Source organism: Ambystoma mexicanum, chromosome 1q (assembly GCF_040938575.1).
Source record: "Ambystoma mexicanum isolate Mex_15411 chromosome 1q, UKY_AmexF1_1, whole genome shotgun sequence".
Taxonomy (NCBI): domain Eukaryota; kingdom Metazoa; phylum Chordata; class Amphibia; order Caudata; family Ambystomatidae; genus Ambystoma; species Ambystoma mexicanum.
In genome coordinates this window covers 1,023,533,704-1,023,558,051 of record NC_090922.1, presented here as the reverse complement: position 1 = coordinate 1,023,558,051, position 24,348 = coordinate 1,023,533,704, and the positions used below count along the sequence as shown (strand labels likewise).

The following is a 24,348-nucleotide window of genomic DNA, read 5'->3' as shown; positions in this document are numbered from 1 at the left end:
CTTGAACATCTGGTCCATACAATCCTTCCCTAGTCCTGATCTTCCTTCGCAGGAGCTCTATGTCTGGAATTGGTTAGGAAACGTTGAGTAGATATTTTCAGCAGACTTACATGGAAAATGATTCTTGGATAGATGGTAGGTGGAATTGGAAAGAGTAATCTCCCTATTCTTCATGGGAGAAAGAGTAGGTGTATAAGAATAGGCCATGAGGGTATTATATAGGGGAGGGTTCTTTTCATAAGATAATGGGGGAAACCATGTCTCACCCAATTAAGCCATGGCATCTCCCCGGAGGTTGTTTCCCCCCATGTGATCCTCCCTCATATAGCCGCCTACAGGGTCAGGATCAGGTAGCGGCTGCCATTCCCTGGCCACATGGGAGGAGGTTACCGATGGGAAATCAGTGATGACTCCATCGGGTTCATCACAATAATTTATTTCCATTCCAGGTGTGACAGTGACCACTACCCAGTTAGTAGCAACATAGCAATAAACCATTTTGGAATTAGAAGGGAACCACCGTGCAGCAGTCTAAAGCTATTTACTAATGAACTACTAACAACAGAAGGAGCCTTAAATGGGAAAGAATAGAAATAGATCTAACGATCCCGTTGATTTTCTCTGACATACTAACATTATTGAAGCAGCCTTCCCACAAAACAGTGTAAGTGATCAAGATCTATGGTAAATCAATGAGACTATTACAGTGATCATTCGTAACATCTGGCTTTACCCTGCAAAAATGTTGCAACTAAGGGAGTAATGCAAAGGAAAAATTAATGGTTTGACCGGGGGTGCAGAAATAAAAAAAAATGCATTTACTGGTAGCACTATAAACAAATTAATTTCATGACCAGGAGAACATCCCACCCACGTATGAGACATGACTATAAAGACATGATCAAAAATAAAAGGAAGAAAAAATCCTTGACTGATAGGAGACACTGGACTAAAAATCCCCTTGGCAAATCATCTATGTAGGGAATAGAGAGGGGGTTGCCCCATTTGAAGTTGCGATTGTTGAGGATTTGTGGTTCACAAATTTCTCTGACTTATACAAAGAGGATATATATATATATATATAATAATAGTTCATTTATAACGCGCTTAATACCTGACATCGGTATCTAAGCGCGATACTGGGATGCTATGTGTTGTCTTGCTTCTAAGATAAACGCATAGCCCTGAGCTATCCTCCCGGAAAGAGTGGAATGTGCAACAAGGTTTCTGATCCCCTGGCAAAACAGAGTGAAGCTACATGGAATTTACCCTTAAAGAAGTAGATTGTGATCACAATGAGCGGGCAAAGCAGACAGGATACCAGTTTGCGTGTTCAAACTGGAGCCTAATGTATGGACTGTACACCTTCAATTTTTGCAAATTGGGCACAGTCCCGGACACTTGGAGGCAAGTAGAGATTGCACCCATTTCTAAGAAGTGGGGCATAATCTCCCAGACAACTACCACCCTATCTCCTTCTTGGATGCCACAGAAGAATCTTTGGCAAGTTGATACTTACCGGGTTAGAGGAATTAGCTACTAAGTAGTATTGTATCAGTGACCTCCAAGCAGGTTTCAAAAGTAAGATAAGTACCACGGACCATGCCTCTAGGCTAGGTGCTCTGATCGAGAAATAGGTTAATTTGTCTTCTGGAATTTTAATCTCCCCATTTGCTGACCTCAAAATGGCATTCAATAGTATTCCCCGCTCAGAGCTGTGGAAAACCTTAATAAGCTAGACTATCCCTAAACCACTATTGAAGGCTATTCTCCTGCTTTATGCAGATAATGCTGCAGCATTGAAGTGTGGGACGGAAGGAGAAACAACAGAGCAATTCCCAGTTGAAAAAGGGGTTAGAAGGGGATGCGTTCTTGCACCCACACTTTTCTCCATCTACTTCAATAATATGGTTAACAGCTTATTGGTTGATTATACTGACTCCCCCAAACCAGGTGGTCGGAAAATCACTCTTTTTGCAAATGATGCAGTCCTTATTTCTCGTACACCTGGCAATCTTTGTAAAACTGGAAAGCAATTTAGCAACTTCCATGATAAGAAAGGTTTCACCTTTAACCCAGCTTAATCAAAATACATTACATGTGGGAAGAAAATGAAAAAGCATACCAATCAACTGATTAAAATAGAGGGCTCCCCAATAGATGAGGTCATGTTTTTCTATTATTTAGGTTTTAGGGTTCAGTCGCAACGGAAAGTGGAATAGGCAAACTGAAAAAGTTGGAACAATAGTTGCAAAATGAAGTATGGCGGTACTAAACATTGTGAGGAAATTTGGCAACAATGCAGTTGTGCCTACAATGGAGGTCTATAGATCACAAGCAGATGGGGGTGGCTATCTATTGAGCAGAACTTTGGGTACATAGAAGCTTTGCAAGCCCAACCACTTACAAACATATTTTTAAGAAAAATGTCTTATGTTACCAAAAAGTGCTCCCAACTAGCCCATTTATCTCGACTTAGGTCCAACACCGATAAGTGATACCATAGCACTAAAGCCATTGTTGTATTGGGCTAAACGTTGCACCAATAATGAGCTGATAAGCTATAAAGAGGCCGTGTTAGACCTAGTGCGTTGGGAATGGGCACTGAATCTACTATAGTTTTTACATATTAAGTCGCTGCTTTAACAGCTGCACCTAAACCACTTTTGCAAGAACCCAATCTCGCTGCAACCGAAGAGCAAGGTGATAATAAAAGATGTGTATCACAAATGGTCTCAATATAGGAGTGTGACAAGTTGTTTGGCATTGGCCACAGGTTGGAAATGTTAGTTCTATATAATAGAAATGTTACTACTTGGATTCTCCTCTATAAACATCCTATTGAGCTATTTTTCTATACCAAATTGTGAATGTGAAATAACAATCAAGTTTACCAATATTTTGCTCTCTTCCATGAGGCGATTGAACCTCACTTCTTATTAGCACATTATATTTCATCGCTTTCTGATCTACAATTTACGTGATACCTGTGATTTACACCTTTGAAACTCTCTTTTACACCCTCCTGGTTTGGACATTACTTGGCTCTACACATAATGCCATTCATCTGTTTTGATGATGTTGACTCAAGCACATTTACTTTAAGACCTACTGGAGTATAGGTTGTACAACGTTGTAGGCATGAATTTACATTTTCACTATCGGTATTGTATTTCATATGCATGAAGGATTGTGATTTGTTATTATGTCTTGTCATTTTGAACGGATCACACTTAGACTCGTACACTCGTCAATCGTGTGACATTATTACTCTCATTGTTGCATGATGCGCACGATATCCATCTGTGTTGAACGGATTAGCTCCACACCGGCAGACACATCAATTTGAGGACATCATGGCACACATTACACATGCATGGATTCAGGAGTTTAGATTAAGTTTACACAACTAATAGAGAGGCTGTCTGTCCCCATTTTTGCCATATTCTATACATTTCAAATGCTTACCACTGTGGAGTATATTATGTACTGAACTTTAGTAATTTCGGTACCTAGAACATACTGACTCATTTGTGTGTTGGATTACTGGATAAGGTAATGCTTGATTGATATTTCACCTAATTTCTGTTTACAAGAGAGGTCACTAAAACCACTTTTGTTTAAAATTGATATTCTACAAATTGCTGTACTTGCTGCTCCTGAAGAAGGGTTGTACCCAAAATGTGTTGAGCTCAATCCACAAGACTATGGTCTTTGTGGTTTATTAACAATTGTGTGCTTTATCATAAAGTTTGACTATATGTATGAATAGACCCATTAAAATGTGTTAAAATTCAAAACTGTTGATTGTCTTCGCAGCTAGTTTGTCTCTTGTGTCACACGTTGGAACTATCTCAAGGAAAAATCATCCTATGAATGTGAAAGTTATTTAATGGATATTAAAATCGCAGTTCAAACATACCTTGTATATGAAAATGTGATTAAACCTTCTTCCACTTTCACCCCAAACTAACCTGTGGTTTAAAACATGATCTCATTGTTGCCCTTTCTGTGAGGCACATACACATCTATACAACACTCTGTTTGTCCTGGCTATTCCAAGATTCGCCAGAGTAATCTGAAACATTTTATTGTGAATCATTGAATAACATCATTGGAAAAATCCCCTGGTGGCTGAGGTGGGAGCTGTGTATATGCTTGGTGTATTTCATAGGGTATGGAAGTCATACCCGGCTGTGGCATCTGTTGTGTATTCTGCAGTGGTGGGTGGTAATGCAGTGTGAGCACTGGTGTTATTGAGTTCTGAATAGACTTATTTAAGTTTATTAGAAAGCTTAAACTCAAGAAATTATTTTTACCCAATAAATTAGCACTCCTAATGTTTACGAAGACAAAATGTACCCGTTAGTGACCTTACTATTTCTGACATAGAGAACACTTGTTTATTTCTTTGGAACAGCAACCAGTTACCAACAAATATGCATAGAACTTGATATTCACTCTTGCAATTTAAAGGTACAAGAACTAAAACCTAAATCCAAATTCACACCTCCATCCGCAATGGACAAGGTAATAGATACATTTCAGAAAGCTTTAATGCTAGATATGCACATAGTAATAGATCAAGACTGTACCCATGGGAATCAGACACCTCATAACCCAACGAGGGAAGAAAGCCAAGCATTGGCTGGAGACACAAGCATTATTATAAAGGAAGCCAATGAAGGGGGAAATATAGTTGTATTAAATAGACAATACTATGTTAAAATGACATACGGCCATTTACAAATCCCAGGCTATTATGAGAAGCTTAGATCCATCTTCAAGAGGGGTAATCACTGAATTATGGGACTTAATATCCAAGTGGTATAGGAAACGACTTCTCACAGATAAGGAGAACATTTTCCTCAGTAAATCAGATCCTATTAAGCCTACAATATACTTCTTCCCCAAAGTTCACAAATATTTTAAGACTTTACCAGCAGTCAGGCTTATCATGATCGGCATAGGTTGGGCAACAGAAAAACGATCAGAGTATATCGGTAAAACAGTACAAGACAGAGTAACTTCACTATCATGATCGGCATAGGTTGGGCAACAGAAAAACGATCAGAGTATATCGGTAAAACAGTACAAGACAGAGTAACTTCACTACCATCCTATCACAGGGACTCGACACACATTTTAAATATTACACAATATAAGATGGAAACCACATAATCTGGCTATCAAATGTATAGAATTTACCTTTGCAGACAGTTCGGCATCATCGTTATCAGTTGATAAAAGAGTTTTTAAAATTCACACTGGAATACAACAAGTTCTTTTTCAACAATGAATACTATATGCAGACGAAAGGAGTAGCCATGTGAGCTGCATATGCTCTGTCGGTTGGGAACCTATTTTTTGGCCAGAATGAGAACATCCATGCACTGTCCAATCAAGAATTTTCTTTCCACATGTTGTCATATGACAGCGTCTTATTGATGACATTTTCATGATATGACAGGGGGACAATGAGCAGCTTACAAAACGTGTAGAACACCTTAACAATAACATTTTTGGTCTATAGTTAACCAGTCATAGTGACTCTGCGGAAATAGATTACTTAGACTTGTAAACCTACGGAAGTCAACTTCACACTGTACGTTGCAAGCTTCCACTGCAAAAGTACTATTGAGATAATCCCCAAAATGGGAGTTTTACAGAGCTAGGAGGCACTGCACTCATGACAAGATTTTGGAAGAGGAATGTGCATTACTTATTGAAAGGTTTTGTAATAGAGGATATCCCTTAAGCAGCATTAAAAAAGCACATCACACGCATTTATTAGTATTATTTCTAAAGAGATGACCACTGTATAGCGCGCTTTGAGAAACATGTCAACAGTTACCGTATATCTTATAGAGACAAATAATGGCCAGCCTTTGTTGGCATTACCCTGATGTCATCACATCCGCTGGTTGCATTTACGTCTGCAGCCATATATAAACATTGAAAGAACATGGCGCCCGCAGTGGAAAAGCGCGGGACGACGAGCATGGCGAGAATGATCTTTACCAGACGTCGTTTATCTCAATACTTGGAAGGTAAAGTTTCCTTAGCAAGTTTCAGAATTTCCTAGCACACTATTAATGTAATTTCAGTTTACTTCTTCTTTGCCGACACTCGAGATAGTGTTGTTCAGTGTTGTTCAGTGTACTCTTTCCATACATCCTGTGTGCGCAACTGCGCTTGTATGCAACACAGTCCTATGAACCAGACTGGCATAATATGGTGGGTGCGTTTTACCTTCAGCACGACACAACATATACTTATTGACACTTTCATTCATTTGCGGTACTGTTTCAATTTTTACTATATATGTCATCTCACATTTTGAATGTCGAATCTGGCAAGACGATCATGTCATCAGACTTATTGATATGAGATACTTCTCAATGTAAAGTTGAGTGCTTAAGCACACTACTATTATCTCTTTTTACATGGAAGGATGCTATGATGATGACAGGATAATAAACATTGCATCACTAGCTAAACACTAAGGAGACCCCTTCTTTTTCCCCAGACACAACATTCGTTTTTGTGGTGGAGACACACATTGGTGTTATTGGCGCACATGGTGTGGGCAGTGGGTTTGGTTATGTTTGGGGTAACCGCTGTATGTTAGATACTCACTCATTGAGATAGTCAATTGCCTAGAACGACTTGGATGAGATATATCAGAAAAGGTTGCATTAACTGTATGTTCCATTTTATTTTCTCTGCCTCTTTCCTCTCTTCTCTTCTATGCTGGTTTTTCAATGTCTTAAAAACAAATGTAACAAGATTCACGTGTAATGTTCAGCCTTGAGGAGGACCCAGAAGGGTGGTAAGACATGTTGGATAGGGAAAGAATCCTCTAGGGCAATAATCTACTTAAGCAATAAGCTCCAAGCCGCTGGGGCATTATCGAGTCAGGTAATGCCCTGGGGCCCATACTTAAAGGCCCCGGGGCATTAAATAACTCTGTAATACCCCAGCGGGGAGGGGCTTATTACTATCAGTACCCCAGGCCGCAAGACCGAAGTACTACTAGCATTCTTTTTCTGTTCCACAACCCTGCTGCGTTTCGGAACAGAAAAAAATGTCAAAGAAAATGGCCGCTGGGAAAGGGAAAACAGAGTCAGTTTTCCCTTTCTATGGCAGCCCTTGGGAGAGGACGCGCTGGGGACAGAAGCATTCCCAGCGCGTTCGCACCCGAAAAAGGAGAAAAAAAGGTAAGTGGGGTTGGGAGGACGGGAAGGGGATTGTTTGCAGGGTTGGGGGAGGAAGAAAGAAACACTTACCTGAATCCCCAGCGGGGGAGGATGGCATCCTCCAGCCGTGTGGAGGCAAGGACCGTGAATTACCACGTTTCGAGCATCCTCATTGACTGAGGGGCTGTCACACACCCCGCCAGGAATGAAGATTTGAGGGATTCCGCGCAGCGTATGGACCGGGTGAGAGCCAATCAGATTTCGTCTAACAATCTGATTGTCTCTCGCTTGTTACTAATCTGGTTTATTACTCTTTATATTAAACTATTTTGTCATGTATTACTCTTGTTGGGAAATTGGTAGGTATGAACGGAGTTATCAGTATGTTCATATTTTTTGGTGAGCAAGATGTTTCCTCCATCCAAGTGAGATAGGAGTAGCCCCAATCCTATTTAACTTGTTTCATTTGAAAGACTCTCACATAGCTGAGAGTGTGTTAATAAATGTGTCCGATTAGCCAGGAAGCAGAGAAGTGAACATAGGAGCCAAAGGAAAGCTGGCTGAGGCCGAAACGCTGAACGGAAGGGGGCACGATAGGGGCTGCTCGGTCACAAGAGTATCATGGGTGGAACAGCAGCAGCAGTGAGAGAGCAACCAGCCTGGCTTTGTTGTTTAGGTAGGACATCTTGCACACCATGGAAGCACTTTGCTACAATTACTACTTGGACATTGCTTGCCAAATACCCGCAGGACGCAAATGTACCAATCTGAAAGCCAGGATACAATGGACTAACCAAGAGCCTAGCACTGACAATTTTAAATATTTTTGGTCAGTGCATGCGACCGGAAAGTGAGCTAAATCTCTCTTTGGCAAGACCTAAAACGTACCCGCAAAATAGATAAATAGATATTTGCCTGATAGGGTTTCTATTCAGGGTTGGACTGAGATATAAAATAAAATCGGAAAACCACCAATGAAAAAGTGGCCTACAATCATCCAATTACAATCTGTACCTTTTCGGGACAGTGTTTGAATACAGAACAGTAGGGGGCGGGGGAGGGGGGATCTTTAATAAAAATATGTTGCAAATACTGCATTTTAAAGCACCTTTGGTTAGTAACATCCAATGTTACATCTAATGTCATAGCTCATAAAACTGTCCCACTTTGATCAAAGAAATGGTTCACAGTAGAATGTTGGGTGGATCCTTCAGGCTGTGACCTGTTGCCCGAGAGGCCAGTCCAGCCATTGGAGGAATATACATTGAGAAAGTTACTACTGCTGCCCCAAAGGAACATTAGTCTCAGCGGGCCCTGAATGGAATCAGAAGCGCTATACAGCATCTAGGCAATATTGACCATATGGATGTAAATAATGCCAAGTGCTATTGCACGTTTTCAATCATATTTGAGCAAAAGATGCATAGCGATTCGGGGTCCCTGTAATTAGAATTTAAATACAGAAGATGTGAATTGTATTTCTTGCATTGTGAGGGTACTTAAAACTAGTTCAAACAAAAACGAAAAGGAAAACAATTGCCTATTAATGCATGATTAATATGTATTGGATTGCTCGTATTGAATTGAAGGCATGTACTCTACCAGCTAATATCAAGTTAGAACCATGGACTTTGAAATCGGACAAGTATGTGAAAACAGTAGCAATCTTTCAGTGAAATAGTTTCACCATTACCCCATCGCACTTCTTCCTCGTGCCATTCTTCGTAAAGCCAATTTCATTTATTTGGTGTGGTTAGTAACGGGCCACAGGCAGAGGCGATGCTTCGGAGCATACTCAGGACACAGAATAATGAGGATTTCCAGTAGATAATCTTGGCATAACCCGTCTGTCCCCTTTCCTGTCCAGTCACAGAGTATCAATTAGGCCTGTGGAGAGGAAGTAATGGGGATTACCGTAGGGACGTCAAACCATCAAAATGTCTAGGTAGGGGAAGTGACATCACAGACAGAAAGTGGTGTCAAATGAATGAAATGTTGCCCTAACTACATCACAACAAGTGACTTCAGTTTGCCTTTCACAATGATCACATAAGATTAATACAATAACATAACCTGTGTGTCTACCTTGATTAACCATATACAAATAGGGGGATGGCTGGATATACCATTGGTGATGCCATTATATGACAGGGGTGTACTTAGCACAAGCAACGTAAGCAAGAAGGATCCATTTGCCAGTAGAGTAATATATGTCCAGTTACTTCCATCTCATACAAGGTATAGCATCAAGTACAGGCATCATTTTATGTTAAGTGCAGCCCGCACATTGCCTTCTTCTCCCATGACATTCCATTTGCTTCTGCAGCGTTGCATCCATTATAGCTAGTGGTGGAAACTCACCACAAGTATCATCACATGCCGTTTAAACCTGCCAGGACTTCATCACGTGACCTTTGGCACTGATGAAACTGCGTGAAGAATTCACAGGAAGTGAAGAGCGTATATAAAAGAAAACTGCAGTTATCGTAAAAATGAAAACTATAATGAAGTTCCTTGACTAGATAAAACGGCATATGAAGTTAGTAAAATCATACAATGCATGCAACTTGCTTTACACGTGGCAGGGAGTTGGGGCAAAACCACCATGGCTTTGCACGGCCACTGCAAACTTGTGCATACGTCCAATCAGAAATACATACAGCTATGTCAAAGTCACTACAATTGTTCAGAAATCTAGCCTGCATCCCTAAACGAGACTTCACTTTGCAATCGGGAAAACAAACGAAAACTCTCATTCCATTGCCCCATGGCATATCCACCCTTCCCTAGAATCTGACTGGCGTGTGTGCCATTCGTACCAAGCCCAAATACCCCTGACGACCGTCAATTGACTACCAGTAAATAACCTTGGCATTCACTGCTAACCACACCCTTCCCTTTAAGTAAATCACATCAAAGGTCCCTGCCATAACATACAGCACCCATCACAGAAAGCTTAAACATGTTTAGGGCACGTCATTTGCATATGCGGCACGCCTCGACCTCACATGTGGACACATTGATTGCAGAAGGACTCCCGAACAGCCCCCGCCTCTGGCATTACAAATCCGCAAGTAGAATCAAAGGTACAGTGCACAGGTGGTAAAATTAAGGTGTTTACAATGTTTTAGTCATAGCTCCTGGCCGAACACGGTAAACGCCTCACATTCTACCACACAGACACTGTCACCGCCACTCCCAGCAAAGACGAAAAATCCCATCCCACGCCCCCACCGCCCCAAGAAATACTGTTAAAGATTTAGTTCAAAATCTCAAAATCTTACCATAAAAAAAGTTTTAAAATGTCATGTATTTGTTTCACTTTAAACGTTCCTAGACTGATAAGGGCACACCGGCTAGTAGGAGCTTTTCATTCAATTATGTTTAACTTACATCCTTTTTCACTTCAGCCATGTCATCCTCAGTGAGCTGGGAAGCCTCCATTGTGGTCGAATTGAAGTCGTCCGTGTTTTCTTTCTGATCTTCTGTGAAAAGCAACAGTACATAAAATCGCACAAAAAAAGATCAGACACAAAAGTGTCTTGGCACCATTTCAGTGGCTCTCGCAGGGAAGCCTGCCCTAAACCCAGAGACACAAGCCAGGGGAGAAAAGAAATCTAAGCAAGCTTGAAAAGGGAACGAAAACGACCCCGATGCGAGCTACAACATGTTTTAAGAAGCAGATTCACTTCCTGGCTGGTTGAACAAGTTCACGCTGCAGTAGTCCAATCAGATCTCCCCAGGGCTTCCTCATTCAGTCCGTGACGTCCAATGCAGGAAACAGGTAGCACAGAAATGGTTAGGTCAAAGTGCATGCCAGCTTCTGATTGGCCAGAACAGATAGTTGGCAGAGTAAATTCTGTTCTGATTGGGTAGACTTGTTTTTTTTTTAATTAATTGATTATACTTTGTGTTAGGTATTTTCTGGAATCCTTTTTAAGTGTATTTAAGTCAGGTTGCCATTGCCTTATTTGAGTCTCGTTTATGAATTCTGTAAGGCTACTCTGAGGTTTGATTGGACTTGAAAGAATATGATATATTTCCTGTCTTCTAATGAATTGACCATACACACTTTCGGTTTTGTTATCAAGCTGTGTGACAACAGGGACATTCTTCAGTTATGATTCGCCAATGTATGTTGCTTTCCACAACTATTTAATTGAAATGAACATAGTGGTGTTTGCATACATGCCAACTTTCATACACACCTGGGAGGGAGATTTCAAAAGAGAAATCGGAAGTCAACAATTTCCCCATAGGAATGCATTGGGGAAATAATTATTTTAGGTGGGAGAACGTGAAAAATAGCAGTATTTTTCACTGAAAAATCGGGTGTCTCCCGCCTAAATCGAGAGGGTTGGCATGTATGTGTTTGGCCTCCTTATGATGCAAAGAAGTCGTTACAGCATTTGAACTTCCAATATCTCACTCTCACATGTTGTGTGTGGGTCTAGTGTTTGTTCGAGTGCGAGAGAGCGTCATGACCTCGTCATGACCGCTCTCTAATAAAAAAAGCTCTGCTGGCACGCACAGCAGTGCAGCAGAGCCCCAGGAAGCAGCAACTGGTGCGTTATTCTTTTGGAGTCCTCTTGCCGCGTGGTCGCAGCCTGGTTGGCGGCCTTCCGTGGGTACCCCCAGGACCTAGGCTGCTGCTGCTGGGTTGCCCCTCAGCCTGGGAACCAACGCTCAGGTGATCCGAGGGTGAACCCTGCCAACCATCAGCAGCGTGAGTGCAGCGTATGTGGCTCGTGTCGGGTGCCCCAACATCATCTGTTACCCGCCCCCGGTGGCCAGAGGCAGGCCACCACATTGGCGACAAGGGCTGTCTGGGTCCCGCACACTATCGTGTTGGGGCTGCCGGAAGCCCGCAGTGTGCATCGTGGCATTGGCCGCAAAGAAAGGAGGAGGCGCATTCCGCGCCACATGCAGTGAGAGGACATGGGTTGCCTGGCGCCTGCGAGTGGGCGCAGTGAGACTGAGGAGCTGCAGCGTCAGGGGGCAAGCGCTCCCGCCTGGACAAAGGAAGAGGGTGGAGCCAACCTTCCATCTGGCCCGCGGGTACGGGGAGCGGCGGGGACCCAAATAGGACAGCTATCCCCACACCGGGGCCGCGGCGGTGAACAGCTCTGCCATCCTGCCTGGCCCGCAAGGGTGAAAGTAAAAAATACACATATAAACAGTTTTGACCCAGCTCGGGGGGCTGCCCAAAAGGGGCGGGGCCTCTGGGGTGCCAAGGCCTACTGAGAGCCCCCAGCCCACAAGACACAAAAGAAAGGGGCATGGCCTATAGAACCGGGCCCGCAGCGGTGAATCCTGTGGAACACTCGAGCAAGTCTGCCCTAAGGAGAAGCGCAAGAACAACAGGCAAACAGAAAAAGGAAGGCGAGGGGAAAACAATGTTTTTTTTTCTCCCTTCTACAATGGTAAGGGGAGACAGTGGAAGAAGGCGATCCTCCGGGGTGGGGGAAGGTGGGCTGTTAACCCCTCTGGGGTTCTGCATCCGCCCCAAGCCCCAAGGGTAGCGGCTCCCTGCGGAGTGCTTGACCGCCCTTGTGGAACCTGAGCTCACCACGGTCAAGGGACAGTCGCTGTGCCTTCTTCACCAGTCAGTTACCATCTGAAAGTAGCGGCTCCTCAAGGAGTGCTTGTGCGCCTTCAAAAGACGTCCTCAGGGGGGATCAAGCCACCTGAGGCCCGTTGACTGCGAACACACCCTAAGACTCACCAGCGGTGGTCACATCCGGCATCCTGACCAGCGTTCACCATGTCGGACGACGACAACGAGGGGGAATGTAGAGGATAGCTCGCACCACTACCTCACTTTGACGTGATGGGTGCGCCTGCCAGTCTGGGACCCCAGTGGACAGCCTGGGTAGAGAACCTGGAACTATACTTTGAAGCAATGGAAATGAAGGACAAAGCCGAATGCCCAACCCTCCTTTAATCCACCGGACTGGCCGTCCAGAGGCTGTTCAAGACTCTAAGCCCCTGGATCAGTCCTATACCACGGCCATCGCAGCCGTGAACAAATATTTCAGGCCCATGGTCAACAGAGACTATGAAAGGATCAGGATTAGGTGTGCGAGGCAAGAGGAAGGGGAGAGCCTCGATGCATTTCACGGGAAGCTGCGCAGCATTGCACTGTCCTGCGCCCTGGGCAATTTTAAGGAGGACGAGATCAGGGCGCAAATCATCTACGGGTGCGGTTCTTCGAAGCTGTTCAAAAAAGTCCTGAGGGACCCAGCGATAAACCTCGAACAGATACTAGACCTTGGCTGTGCCCAGCAGCTGGCAGAGGTACGGGCCTCAGTCATGGACTCATCCAGACAACACCTCAAGCTGGAGGCCCCCATGCAGCGGATCAAGGTGGAAGAGGTGTCAACTGTCAGCAAGTGGGAAGGAAGGAAGCTGATGAGGAGGGGAGATTGGCCAAGGCGAGACCCCGGTGCCACAATATGCCATCAGTGCGGGTGGGATCTTCCACAGGACTGCCCTGCTAAGGGACACATCTGTGGGAGGTGCGGGAAGGTGAATCACTTCGCACGGGTTTACCTCGCCCCGACCCCAACCAGCATGGTGGGGACATCGGGTGGGAGTGAGTCGAAGGGGAGAAAGACCCCCAGAGTGGCTGCAGTCCAAGTGGTGGAAGACCAAAGGAGAATGCGGTATGATGTGGAAGGGGAGGAAGATGAAGAAAATATATTCTTTTTGTCCTGCAGCAGTGCCAATTTTCGGGGTCAGAACAGCCCGCTGATGGGCCCCGGGGTGTGTGGACTGGAACACACCTGTTTGGTTGCAGTGTTTAATGTTCAAGGTTTGATTAGTTGTTAGGTGGTGCTCGGACTGGAATGCACCTTATGTTTGCGGCGATTCTGTAGGATTAAAATGGGTGTGCGGACTGGAATGCACCAAGTTAGACCCCGCAAAGGGTTGCTATTTTGTAGTGGGGGTGATTTTTCTTTTGTTATAATAAAGGAGAGTTGTTTTGTGTGGGTCTAGTGTTCGAGTGTGAGAGAGCATCATGACATCGTCATGATGCCTCTCTAATAAAAGGGGCTCTGCTGGCATGCAGAGGGCAGTGCAGCAGAGCCCCAGGAAGCAGCAACTTGTTTCTGCGTTATTCTTTTGGAGTCCTGTTTCTGCATCATTGCGGCCTGTTTTGCAGCATTTCTAGGTGCCCCCAGGACCTAGGCTGCTGCTGCTGGGGTGCCCCCCAGCCTGGAAACCAACACTCCAGTGATCCGGGGGTGGCAGGGTGAACCCTGCAAACCATCAGCTGCATGAGCGCAGCGTCTGTGGCTCGTGTCGGGTGCCCCGGCATCATCTGGGGCCCGCCCCCAGTGACCGCAGGCAGGCCACCACAACAGATAGATACTAACGTTTTGTAGCACTTGGGAGGGAGATTCTCTCAGAGAAATCGTGAGAATTCAATTTCCCCATTCAATTGCATTGGAGTTCGAATTATTTTAGGCGCCTAAATTGAGAGGGTTGGCATGTATGCTCACAGGTAAAGTCAAGACAATACAAAAAGCTTTAGTAAAGGGTTCCATATGGGATGCAGATTAATATGTCAATGCCATGAAATGACCCGTTTTTGAATGGCGGATCACAAATCACCTTGAAATAAAATGCAATGTCTTATAGTGTCTATATGGTAAACCATAGCTCTCAACCATTTTTCTTGCAAAGGCGGGTGAAATCACCCGATTTTGTTTCTGGCGGGTGAGACGCCCATTGGAATGAATGGGCGTGCAGGAGGCCTGGCGGGTGAGTCAGCCCTTTGCAAGGCAGGTGACACCCGCCAAAAGCGGGTGAGTTGAGAGCTATGGGTAAACTGGTGCCCAAGTCATTTAAACCATAAGCCCATTACAACACTTAGCAGAGAGGACAATGGCTGAATGGTCATAGAAACCGAACCCACGCCCTTCTTTAAGATTACTAAGTAATAAAATAACGTCTTTTTTTGTAGCGTCAACCCACTAATGTCTGGAAGCACTGGCCCTAGATGTTAGCATGCTCTTCAGAAAGATCGATGTGATAAACACCCTTTGCTCACGTCATTCTCAACATTATTCTAAAGTGTTAATCACCCCTCTATCCAGGTTGGGTCAAAACACTGTTCAAAAGTATTAACAATTCAGAATGCATACATATCAATCAGACATCAAATTGACCTCTTTACAATGTTGGAAATTCCTGCCAGGAGGCGTGCACAATTATGAAGGTTGCCGCTAGGACATGGACCTCTATGTACTTCACAGTTCATAGGCTTTGCGGCAGAAGTGGGCACCCATGTGCTCCACCAGATGAAATAAGTTAACCTTACAAACCAGGAACAGGGGCAATGTTTGTGTGCATCTGTAAAACATGGGACCGGCATTCCAGAACTCTGCAGCTGCACTCCATAATGAACAACTTCCCCAGTGACAGATGCCTAGCCCTTGCACTGAGAGGTGCGACCCCTCAGAAGTTGCCTCCCTAGTCTGTACCACTACCACACAAGACTTGAATTCTGTCTGAGATTTTGCTGCCTTCTGATGTTGATAACTGGAATATCAGTGATTTGCTTAATAGCGACTGTTTCAAATCTAAGTGTCACTCGATTTGATGTTGGGTCCCGTGTTTGGGCGTTTTTCCATTCATCCAGGTACCCCAGATTCTAGTGTTTTACCACTGGCCACTATGTTTCAAATCTAGGTGTCTTTGGATTTGCTGGTAATTCCTAAATTCAGGTGTTCACCCATGAGAGGGACTGAGGAGTAAGCCAGAACAGAGTGGAGGGCTGAGAGGAAGAGAGCCGTCCGATTGGGAGGGAGATTTACCCAATGACTGTAAAATGGAAAACAGGGGAGAAAGATGGGTCCGACTTGCCTTGACCACTGACATAGAGCCTTAGGGGAAAATGGGGAGGGAGAGGTGGCCCGATCTCGGAACTGATGGATGGCATACCCTCCCCCCGCACGCTTGCAGCAGCTTGTGGGTGTGGTGGTTGCTGCACACCAGGCTGTGTTAAGGGAGAAATGATATGGGCAGGGGATATATACCCCTCCTTGGTATTGAACTAGGATTGTCGTAAGCGGCTGAGCTCAGTGCGTATTCAGTACTCAGCGTGGCTTGATGATCGTATGTACGTCTGAGGTCCTTTCCTCAAACCGGAAAAAAGTGACGAGAAGCAGTCGACGGGAAGCAGTCGACCTGCTGACTGCAGACTGAGGGTTGCTGACTGGTTGCAGACGGGTAAGACTGGTAATCCAGACTGGGGGTTCTACGGTGGAGCTCGCAGCTTGTAGCAGCTTGTAGATGTGGTGGAGTCCATTAGCCCAATAGCCCTGAAAAGTCCAGCTTCCTTGTGCTGTGCTTTGTGCTCCTGTACCCCGCTCCTGTACCCCGGGTCCCGGATTCCATGTGGGCTACATGGTGAACGCTGTGTGCACTGCAAGTAATCCAGCCCGCTAGCCCATTCCTGAGGTTGGAGTTCCTCACACCCCTTTGAATATAAGAATATAAGGATAAGGGTAAGAACAAGGGCACAAAACAAAAATAAATAAAAAAGTTTGGTTGTGCGAAAGCGCACTAATTAAAACCCACAATATTGCAAACGCATAACAACATGCTGCCCACTACGTTGATGGTTATGGCAAATGCAAATGGGACTACACGTAACACTGAAGGGGTGCCAACCCATTCACTGCAGCGCCCCCCAAAGCATTGGAGGTGGACAGGTTTCAAATATACTGGATCAGGAAGTCTAGTTAATGGACGAAACCACAACACCAACGTGGGCATTGGAAGCAGGTACCCCATGTCTGCCCACAGAAGATTCGCAGAGAACGGACGGCGGGTCTAAATACCCATTCACGCTTAACGTGAACATAGGGGCGACTACTACTTCTTATCAAAACACTTTGGAAGTAATGAGGGAACTTGACCTCTTAAACCAGGAGGGTGTCCAAGTCGTAGAAGAAAAGGATTTGCGTGGTCGCCTGAACCAAAATTACCCCATTACTCGACTTAACTCACTAGGAAAAGAAAAAAGCAAGTAAATGGTGGATAGCGATGCAATGCATGTTCTGGTATGGAAAAGTCTAAGGGACAAAAAAAGTTTCAAAACACCAAACAAACCACGGAAATGAAATCAAAGATGAGAGGACAACAACTAACCAAGAAGAAATGAAAGACCTAAAGGCAACAGAGGAGGGGCCCCTAGAACCTGAACAATATACAACTGGGGCAGGTCTCAACGCCAGTTTAAAAAGGAAGAATGACTGGGTTAACGTTAGCCTGAGTAATGACAGTTCTCTGGAACTCTGCATAACAGATTCAACAGACCCAAGAAAAGGCACATTACAGACAGTAAAAGAAGTGCTCAACAAAAGTCTGTGCTCACCAAACGTGCATCTGGCAAAAAGAAAATCTAATAACAACATGCACTGGTTAAGTGTGGGAAATGAAGTCACCCAAGCCCCCAGAATGTGACGTTCCAACACCAAAATACAAAAACCAGTGACACAATCACAAAAAGGGGTTACAGGTGTGTATGATCAAGGGAAAAACATATGGAAACCCCACAATTTGTCACCTGCCATGAATCACCCCCGTTTTACTTTTAATGGGGCGCGGGCTCACGAAGAGCACGATTGTTCAAACACAATATTCTCTAAGGCAGCCGAACGTCAACAGGCATCTATGGAGCTAGAAATTCCAGATGATGTTCTACTGGAAACATCAAGAATAATAGAGAAGGAAGATCAAACAGTGGGTCAAATAGGGAAAACATCACGAACAAGTCAAATTCTAAATAAAAAAGATACCGAAAGAGGGTAACAAAAAACATTGGAACTCAAACAAACAAACAGAAAGGGGAACTGACCAGTCAGACAAACCAAGAGTCACAAACGGACAACTTGGCAAAAACATCAATACTGAGTGAAATTAATAAAGGAGATGACTTTGTGGGACCTAACCTGCATGGATATCCTGAGGAATAATTCTTGTTGCTGTCTACAATGACATTAATTCTAGTGCCATTTATGAAACTATACGAGGACATAGCATCTACTTTACAAAATCACCAAGTTTTATTGGCCATGGTACATTTAAAAACAATCTTTGTGGAGGGCTTTATCTCTTCAGTACAGAATAACTTGGATACGAGTAATGCAAAAGTAGCATAATTATTGCATGATATTCTTGAACCAATATTAAAGGAAAGACAAGAGAGAAAACAGATGATTAGGAGAGATTCCTTGGCGCCAAGTTTGGAAGACACCCAAAATAAGCCAGTAGAAATAAACTGGGAAAAAGACACAATCAACCAAATTACCCTCCCAATGAGAGACAAGTCTTGTGGTCAAGAGATGGTCCAGATACCAGTTAAATTAGGGCCCCAAAAAGAACAGATAACAATGACTCGGTTAACTGAAAGGAAATACTTCAAAGCCTGCCCCTGCAACCTCAAGTACATTGTGCAAAAGAAGTTAGAATGGAAAGAAGGGAAAAATCAACAAAACAGCACAACGATATAACTGAAGGGCACAGAAGGCAGAGGTAATGAACGTGGACAGGATGGAAGATGTGAACAACAAAGAGGCAAAGGAGAGGGTCAAGGCCCAAAAGTACAACCAGCTGTACACAAAGATCAACATTTTGTCATGATTGATCTAGATGTGTCTACAGGGTCAAAGGAAAATCAAAAAACTAGCAGAGAGAAAGAAATCTGCGAAATCTTCAGAAAAAAACACACCCATGAATACCAAAAAACAGACGACTGGAAGACTAAGAGGGAAAATGCAAGAACTTTTAGTACCAAAGTCCAAACTCACAAAAGAAAAACCAACTGACCAAAAAAAAATCAACCACAAATTACCAAACAAAATTTGAACACAAATCGTGCATTCTTCAAAAAATTAAGTCTCCCAAGAGAACTACACATGCCAAATAGAGGAACGGTGCTGATTAGGCCAGATGAAAAGAAAGGGCCTATACAAAAAGAAACACCAATAACAGTGGAAACGTCAGATGAAGAAGAAATAGATCAAGCACTATTAGAATTATCGACATACTCGATTTCAGAAGGAGACGATAGGGAGGGAGATGAGGAAGACACAGAGTACGACACGGATAAAGAAAGCAAGAGGGATCTTGACTTCAACGAGAACTATATAGTCGGCTAAGAGTAAGAAAAGATTGAGGAAGAGAAAGAAATAGAGGAAACAGAGAAAATACAACAGGAAAATCACACAGGCGGTAGACAACCTCGAGCTATACCTAGAAGGAGCCCTAACAAATTTAAAGACTGCAACAGAAAGCCAACAGGCCCGAGAGGGTCTAATAAGAGTCATAAACTCGACACTGAAAAAAGTGAGACTAGACAGGCAGACGTTCAGTTGGCCAAGAACAACTGTTCACCACTGCGAATTACAAACCAGCAAAGAAACAGGAGCTTGGCACCGTCAAATAGGGGGCAGAATAGAAATCAGATATCCCAGAAAAGTAAGACGAACAAAGGGTTGGGTGAGGAAAAAACTAAACACATCGCCCAACTAGAGGGTTTACCACTATAAAGGATGCTACATTACAACGACGGGATAATCCTTAATAGAGAAAATGTGGTAAGATTGCTACACCATATTCCAGCACTGAGATTAATAATTTATAATGATATGGCTATAGTTGAATTCCCTGAAGATGAACGGACTGACAAAGTGATATTGCACACAGTCTCAAGGTTGGTGAAACAACTACTTTTGGAAGAAGCTCATCAGTTATGTCCGATGGGCTTCGATTTATGCGAAAATATAAACTATTACTGGCAGACAAACAAGATGAAAACAGAGACAATGAAGAACTGAACGCCAACAAAAAGGGTGCACCCAAAGCTACAATTAATCCGCTGAGCAGAAGAAGTATACAAAACTTCAGACTACCATAACAAGGCAAAAAACATAAACAAAGAGCCTGAAGGAGAGAGTGCAAAATGGAAGTGGTTGGCAAACTTGGCAGCAGAACAAATGCAAAACCAATAATGTTCAAATGATCCAGTAGGGGAACAATGGACGTTCTGAGTTGGAATACAAGGGGATCTGGCCACTTATTTAGAAAAGGCAACCTACAGGAAATGAAGGTAAACGTACTGTGCCTCCAGGAAACATGACTAGTAGGAGCCCCGATTCTGGAGGGATATGAGGTTTGGCTGAACCCGGCACAAAAAGGAGTAAAGGGAAGACATTTGGGCCTGTTGGTGGGGAGTAAAAATGACCTGAGATGGTCCGTGGTCCAGATCCAATTTCCGACTCCATATATCTAGCTGGTAATATTAAAACCGGTCCAACTACCAGAAACTGCTCAAAGAGTTTAGATAATCTTAAATATCTACTGGAACCTAGTAATATCCGTAAATACAACACTACCAGAAGCTATAACAGCATTAATAGATAAACACAGGGAAAAATGGCCCCCAATGTTTATAATAGCGGGTGATTTCAACTGCTCATGTTTCAGCTCGATAAATCTGCCTGCTGAGCAAGACCTGGTAGAAACAATGAAAAAATTAAAAAGAGGCCTACGTTGGAGGAATGCTATCCAATCAAGAGACTGTATAAACTTGAACGGAATCAGCTAGATCAACATGGAAAGGGCCCTACTGTACATATATTCTGGACTATATATGTGTTTTGTCTAACATGTCACATATAGTAGAGAAGGTTGAGGTTATTGAAACAGCAGCAAGTGACCATAACATCCTGAAAATGACTTCCAAAAATGTTAGTAACAACAGGAAATATGTTTATGGTGGTCCGACAGCATTGGTAGTTAACCCAGGTAGAACTACTTCAAAGATAAAATCGTGAAGTCTTCCTAGGCTGAATCTCAAATTAAAATGTTTTATCACGCAGACGCAAATGCAAACAAACTCTCATATTATTGATCACCTGCTACTACTGAAAGAGTTTAAAACAGTACAGAAACCAGGTAACAACAAGCCAAGTAGCTTGAAAAGACATGTCTGTGACAAACAGATAGTAGACAGAAGAAGGGATCTCTGTAAAAATATCAGGAGGATAACTAAGAATATGAACCTGGAAAATCAGACTGAAATTCACAAACTAAAACAAAAAATACCATAATTGGCTTTTGAGACATAAAAAAGCATGTTAAATCAAGACTCAATAGACATGCTGGGAAAACTCAAAAACAAGAACACAGCAGAGATGTGGGCAACCATTCATGAAACAGATGTACCACAGGATGCTCTGATGGCCAATCCAATTTCAGCAGATACATGGTTCGAATTCTACACGCAACTACAATTAATAACACCTTTGAAGACATCTCCTATGGTAGATACAAAAGTAGGGGACGTACAACTAGATAAAGATATTGTATCTATTGAGGCAATAATCAAGAACCTCAAAAATTCTAGAGCCCCTGGACCAGACAACCTGACAAACATTACACTGAAAGAGAACTCACGGGAATGGGCAACATTCCTACACCACCTAATCAAACACAGAACAGCAGTAGTCAAGGTGCCGACTTCTTGGAGAGACGCGATTATCGTGCCCATTTTCAAGAAGGGGCTAACGACCAATCCTAAGAACTATCAGCCCATAGTCCTGCTTGACGTGCTGGGCAAGGTATACGTGACTATTCTTTTGAAAGTATTGTCCACATGGAGTGTGGCAATAGGAAGCAGAGATCCCTGTCAGTTGGGATTTGTGAAGAGAAGAGGGACTTCACTTAACATATTTTTGATCAATCTGCTGAAGGCAAGAACCCGGAATTTCAAAGATAAGAAAGCATTTGTTGCTTCTGTAGATTTATCAGAGGCATTTGACACGGTCAGCAGAGGAAAACTTTGGGATAAGCTGTCAAAATCGCAATGCCAAATGTCAATTCTAGAGGGAATTAAAGATCTTCACACAAATCCGACCCTGTGAGTGAGATTGGATAAAACAGGCATTATATCCAATCAGATTTTGACCAGCACAGGTCTGAAACAGGGCTGTTCTCCAGCCCCAGGATTATATAACTTGTACGTTTCTGACATTGATGAGGTATTCAACTCAACACTTGCATTCCCACCGAAATTGGCCTGTACATCTATTGGAAGGCTCTTGTACGCTGATGACATTGTCCTGATGGACCAGACGCCAGTGGCAATGCAACGCCAGTTAGAAGCCATGCAGTTGACGCGAACAACATCTCAATAAATCCAGACAAGTTCAATTGGATTCTGAAAGGGAAAAAAATCCTGGAAGTAAAATACCTTATTTACCTAGGAGTCTGCGTTAACAACAGCAAAAGTGAGACCCCTCGAGTAGATCTAATGAAAAAGAAAGCATTAAACCTAGCTGTACAGGGGAAAATTTTACTATGAAGATACTGTAGATTCTCGTTACTGCCGTTGATATCATTTTATAGAATGAAAGTAACACTGATATTGGTCTATGGAGCAGAAATAGCCTTTTCCCTCCACAAGAGTATTTGGCCAATCTTAGAGGGTATATTTTGGCGGTCAGCCTTGCAACTTCTACCTTCTCTCCCAATTCAAGCAATAAGGAGAGGGCTCGCACTAACCTCCCTAAAAGCAGTAGCAAGTTGGAAGACCATCTCACTGTATAGGAAATGCTATGACTTACCAATGACTGGAGGGTTTGAAGTCCTTAACCTGGCTTTGAGAGATACCCACGAACATTAGCTTCAAAAATGGAACATTATGTGTGAAGCAATCCTCCAAGATTTAAATGAGACACAAGAAGATCTTGTTAATAACCCTTCAAAAACTAAGAAAAAACTTTACACAAAAGACTGGATTCAGACCCAAGATCTGACAAAGTACAACAGTCACAAAGATTTCTGGGCAGTTCTGAGAAAACTAAACAAGATTCCAGCATATTTGAGAATCTTCCCAAACTGGCATGGAAAAGCACAACTTTTGTTATTCCGATGGAACAACAAAATCAACCAAAGAAGATTAAAGACAGTTGGAACAAACAAATGCAGAATATGTCTGAATCTGGATGCAATTGAATCACTGACACACTTGACACTCGAGTGTAAGGGTCTAACTGCTGAATGGACCCAGTGCTTGGAAAGAGTTGTGAACAACACAACGAATAGAGAAAATGCAGTATGGTGGGATATCTTTACCAAAGGAGAAAAAACAAGCACCAACTTGGCCTTGGTTAGATTGTTCACAACGATTTTTAAGAAAATGGAACTGTTGGTCCAGGACAAACGAGAGGGTAAATGTAAAGATCCCAGAACCAATTGACTAGAAGTGGGAGAGGAAAACGGACTCTAACTGCAATAGTTTAAAATGAATACGTTTTTTTATTTTTATATAGGAACATGAAGTGTAAGAAATGGCTTAAGGTTTTCGTTGTTGTAAAACCACATGATGCCTAATTAAAAAAAAAATAGATATCAGCAGCACTTGGTCTGCACACTGTGGGCGGAAAGGTGCCGTCACTGAATAGCCCATTGAGGACCTACCCTTCTACACACAACATAGGAGTGGTAAGTGTAGCACTCCACAATAAATGACTGGGGTGGGAACACGGCAACAGTCAAGCAAAAAAGTGAGGGTAGGATAGGGTACCGCACTAACCAACCCTAGTAAAAAAAAGAAAAACGTCACCCTTTTGCATACACCTCTGAAACTCTGAACTAAACACAACCATACCTGTACAGCACAACAAACCGCACACATTTCACTACACAACAACGAAACAAGCCACACATGAGCGTATGTGTGATTTTTGGTTGGCGGCCATCATGTGCTGTTCATGATGGCCGCCAACCAAAAATCACACATACGCTCATTGAATAGTGGAAACCGAACTGAAGCTGCCAACAGCACATCACAGTCCCCTTGCTCTTTTCTCCCGCTCAGTCGTACTGTGGTAGCCAAGGTTTGCCCCTTCCCAAGGGTCACCTCGGCATCAGCCTCAGTTTACAGCACAAAAAGAGTTTAGACACAATGAGACTGATGAGTAAACAAAGCGTCTTGTATTAGATAGAAAGTACACAGCATACAGAGTCATCAGCTGATAGGCAGGAAAATACAGCTGGAGAAGTAGCACACAGTCAGCACTTGGAGCTTTCAAAGGGCAGCCTTTAGAGCGCATTTTATATTGCATATCCT

At 43.3% G+C, this 24,348-nt stretch overlaps 1 protein-coding gene across 1 annotated transcript in view; it reads right to left on the bottom strand.

The window, feature by feature from the left end:
- The window catches only part of BCL10 (BCL10 immune signaling adaptor), a 248,188-nt gene extending 237,268 nt beyond the window's left edge, over positions 1 to 10,920 (bottom strand). The window contains exon 1 of the mRNA XM_069641697.1: positions 10,593 to 10,920. Within this exon, the coding sequence (XP_069497798.1) occupies positions 10,593 to 10,643 (51 nt within the window). The 5' untranslated portion in view covers positions 10,644 to 10,920. The remainder of the gene's footprint in view (positions 1 to 10,592) is intronic.
- Between the last annotated feature and the right edge of the window lie 13,428 nt (positions 10,921 to 24,348).